This window comes from Varroa jacobsoni, unplaced genomic scaffold (genome assembly GCF_002532875.2).
Source record: "Varroa jacobsoni isolate VJ856 unplaced genomic scaffold, vjacob_1.0 scaffold_1381, whole genome shotgun sequence".
In the NCBI taxonomy this organism is placed as follows: domain Eukaryota; kingdom Metazoa; phylum Arthropoda; class Arachnida; order Mesostigmata; family Varroidae; genus Varroa; species Varroa jacobsoni.
The window spans coordinates 315,202-318,832 of NW_019214283.1; the positions used below are offsets into that span (position 1 = coordinate 315,202).

At 40.2% G+C, this 3,631-nt stretch overlaps 1 protein-coding gene across 1 annotated transcript in view; it reads right to left on the bottom strand.

Annotated features, from left to right (window-relative positions):
• The window catches only part of btv (dynein cytoplasmic heavy chain beethoven), a 28,876-nt gene extending 25,245 nt beyond the window's left edge, over nucleotides 1-3,631 (bottom strand). The window contains exons 1-3 of the mRNA XM_086972063.1: nucleotides 3,261-3,631; nucleotides 2,575-2,739; nucleotides 68-384 (exon numbers count right to left, since the gene is read on the bottom strand). Of these exons, the coding sequence (XP_086828189.1) occupies nucleotides 68-384; nucleotides 2,575-2,739; nucleotides 3,261-3,482 (704 nt within the window). The 5' untranslated portion in view covers nucleotides 3,483-3,631. The remainder of the gene's footprint in view (nucleotides 1-67; nucleotides 385-2,574; nucleotides 2,740-3,260) is intronic.

Genomic DNA, 3,631 nt, shown 5'->3' on the forward strand with positions numbered 1-3,631 from the left:
ATGGCACTTTCGTCTTAGAAACACTTTTTGTAAGAGAAGCAAACTGTGGCTATAGTGTGTTGCATACCTGAACGTAAGATCGACCCTTATTTCGGCCATATGTTGGGACAATTTTCCGACACAAGCGCAGTATTGATAATCGAGGACCTTGTACAACTGTCGATCCCAGTGAATTTTCCATGACCGCATATGATCCGGGTTGAAGCCTTGTGCTTGAAGTTTGTTCATTATGCCTCGAATTTCCGCTAGCAGTTCTTTCCATACTGATTGCTTAGATAATAAATCCGTTGACATCAACTGGAGAACCTTTTCAGTGATATCATTATGCTGGCGTCGCAACATTCGGTTTAAGCGGCTGAACTTCTCGGCTACGTCTTGCAGTTTCTAAATAGAATGAAAGGTAAATAAGCGATACTGAAAGTTAAACACTTGGTAATGAACAGCAGCTTTGAAGTTACCAAATTAGAACCAGGATCAAATAGTTCACAGGACAAGGTTATCTTCGATCTTAATTTGGGCGTAAGTTTTTCCTTACTCTTTGCAGAACCCGTTATTTTTCTCTTCTTTATATTATCAACAGAAATTATTAATCATCAAAAATAATTCTGTGAGATGTAAACGTAAGAGAAGATTAGAGCTAGATAAATCTTCTGCTTGATTAGTCCCTTAGACGCGGTTGAAGAGTGGTTCGTTTTTAATTGAAGTTGCTACATCAGAATGGTCAGTGAGGTAGCCGTTAGTCCAGATCGGCCAGCGGTTCCCAACATGCAACGCGTATGGACAATACCGTATCCCAGCGTACGCTACAGCTTTACCATTCCGTAAATGTGGAGGGACAGATAGTCTCCAATTAGATCTTGCCCGGAAAGTGCCCCCGGTCTTTTCTTAGCCGCTAGATTCAACTCCTTCTTACACACGTCGCAAATATTTTGCTGTTTTTAATTGTATGCTTTCAACTTTGACACTGCGCAGGAATCTGCAACGGGGCACCCTAGGTGTACTTCGCTTTACGGACAGTGCGGTATCTACGTCGATCGCCTTTGGAAATTTAACAGTTGGCTCCATAAAAAAAAAATGGTTCAAAGTTACATTTACTACAGCGTAAAGATTAAACGTTCAATTGTACAACTTAAATTGTGAAAAGTGGTTTTTCGTGTTTTGACATGGCTGAAACGTTACAGAGTCGTTTAGGCCTAACTAATAAAATGCCCCTTACTAATTACATGACTGTTTATAGTGCAAACCGAAAAATTCGTTTAGAAGCTAGTAAACTAGAAAAAGCCCATAACCCTTACATCAAGCGCATAGCCAGTCTCCTCGGCACTTCGTGCTCGAGTCGACATTGACTCGGATATAAAGAAAATGGTGGAACTATAATTTCTGTTTGATTATGAAAAATATAATAATTTCGAATATCCGAAATCATTATATTTTTCATAGCGAAGGCGTTACTTACGACGTTAAGGAAGAACGAAGACGCACTAGCGAAATCTTACTACGTATTTACGTAACAATTGACTTTAACTTGAGATTTTTCTTTATTACAGCCCTTCGCTGCAGAATAACGTATACTAAATATGATTGCTATTCCTGCACCCAATCGGAGATATCCCGATGCGCTTGTTTACCGAGTTTTTTTAGGAGGTTTCAGTGTTGTCGTTCATGCTCCATCGGGCCTACTAGCGCTACGGGGAGCTAGATAGTAGAGCTGGGTTCGACAAAAATCTGCCTTTAGATACCGCTTTAGATAAGCCAGTACGCTAATTCAAAACTCTTAAGGGACGGATGCGGAACGACCTAATACAGAAAGACATATTCATGCCTTTTGAACTGCGTCATCTGACGTTTGGGCCAAGAACCCAGTCAACGTCACGGGGACCTAAAAATTGGCTGCTGAAGGCTGTCAAAGGCGGGACCTCGTTCTTCAGCCTTTGTTGTATAACGAATATCATCACGACAGTAGCAGGTAAATGCCAAATTTGCGATATCGACATTATCCAGGAAGTAAATTAACAACGACAATGATAGATAACGTTTCGGTGAATAAGATCAGTATATTTACTGCGAATGGTAATTCCTCTGAGAAAATAAGTAGTAAATTATTGTCATCCTCCATTGCAGCTGTTGTGGCACCTTGTTGTTTTTTCGACATTTTCTTTTTTCGGATACAGTATGTATCGTAAAGCATCCTTCATCGATTTTAGATATGTTCGCTTATTTACAGTACTTATCGTACAGTGTAATGTATGAATATATCACGGTATTAGTCGATTATCTAATCAGTTTATCCTGTGAACCTGTTTCATTGTTACGCTATTATACTAGGCAACCATCCTAGCGTGCGTATTGTGACCACCCTATGCCAAATATCGTCTGCTATTTATTCTACGTTTAGGTAAGACCCCCCTCTACGTTTACTAGTGAACACCTACGGATACTAGCTCCGTCATTTTACGATAGAAATCGCTGTTTTCTTTGAAACGGCTCGATATCGGTCCCTTGTTAGAAAAGGCGAATTAAGATCCTAACCTAACTTGAGCTTGTGTTGCTTATCGATCTTTCCTTTCAATATACCTTAATGTAGGCATCGACGGCTTGCGGATCATTCCACGTAGCTGTTTTCTCTCTGCTATTCATAAGCTTTGTGAATTGCTGGGCCGACGACAGCATCATTGGCCTTTGACTTAGGATCATATGGTCGGCAATGGTCATATAGAAGTTTCCAATTTGCTGGAGATCCTACATTAAGTGGAATAAAACCAGTAAGAATTTATTTTCTCTAGCTTACCTATTCGTTCGTGACATTATAATATTGTTAGCCTAATTTTAATAATCGTTTTAAAAATTGATCTTTGGTTTCTTCAATTCCAATCTTCCCCAGCTTAGCGATAAATGATTCATACACATAAACACTACATCTTCTTGTTGACAAATGACATGCACTTATCATCTTCATCAAACGAGTAGCTTCACTTTACTTTTTTTTTGTTTTTTTTTTTTACTTTTATATGCTATTTAGGACTGTTTGTTCTAACTTGAGTTTCAGTTCATAATGATTGAGACAGAAGTATAATGTCCAGTATCTGTTTCGCGCTAACTTATGCGCTGATAGAAGACGAAGCGGAATGAATAAGATAGGCAAAAGAATAAAAAAGTGAGCTTTTTGACAGATAACATTCATTATCACTCGGCATTATCACTACTGCCGTTCGTATGTAATGGACCGCGGACTGCCCTAAAAAAGCCGGTTTATTACCTACCTTGGCTTGTCTAAAATAGAGTCTCGCTTTTGCGTCAACCTCTTCGACGGCCGGCGGAATCGTAAGACCGAGAACACGCAGCTGTCGCACCTCCTGTATCAGCGTTACTAACCGGGGACTGTAACTCACTCGGGGCGTGCCTTCAGCGTCTAGCCGAATAACAGTTTGATTGGTGTCTAGGCTGGCAGTCACATCAAGAGGATCAGCATCGGCAGGCGACATGAAGGCCACCCGTCAGGTCAATCAACCAACGGGGCCAGCCAATGAGCATTAGTGGTGATAATAACATCAAAACAATATAAAATCAACAAATGTTGAAGAAGTTGATCTGTGATCGAGCTAGAGGTCAGTTGAGACACAGAGGAGACAAT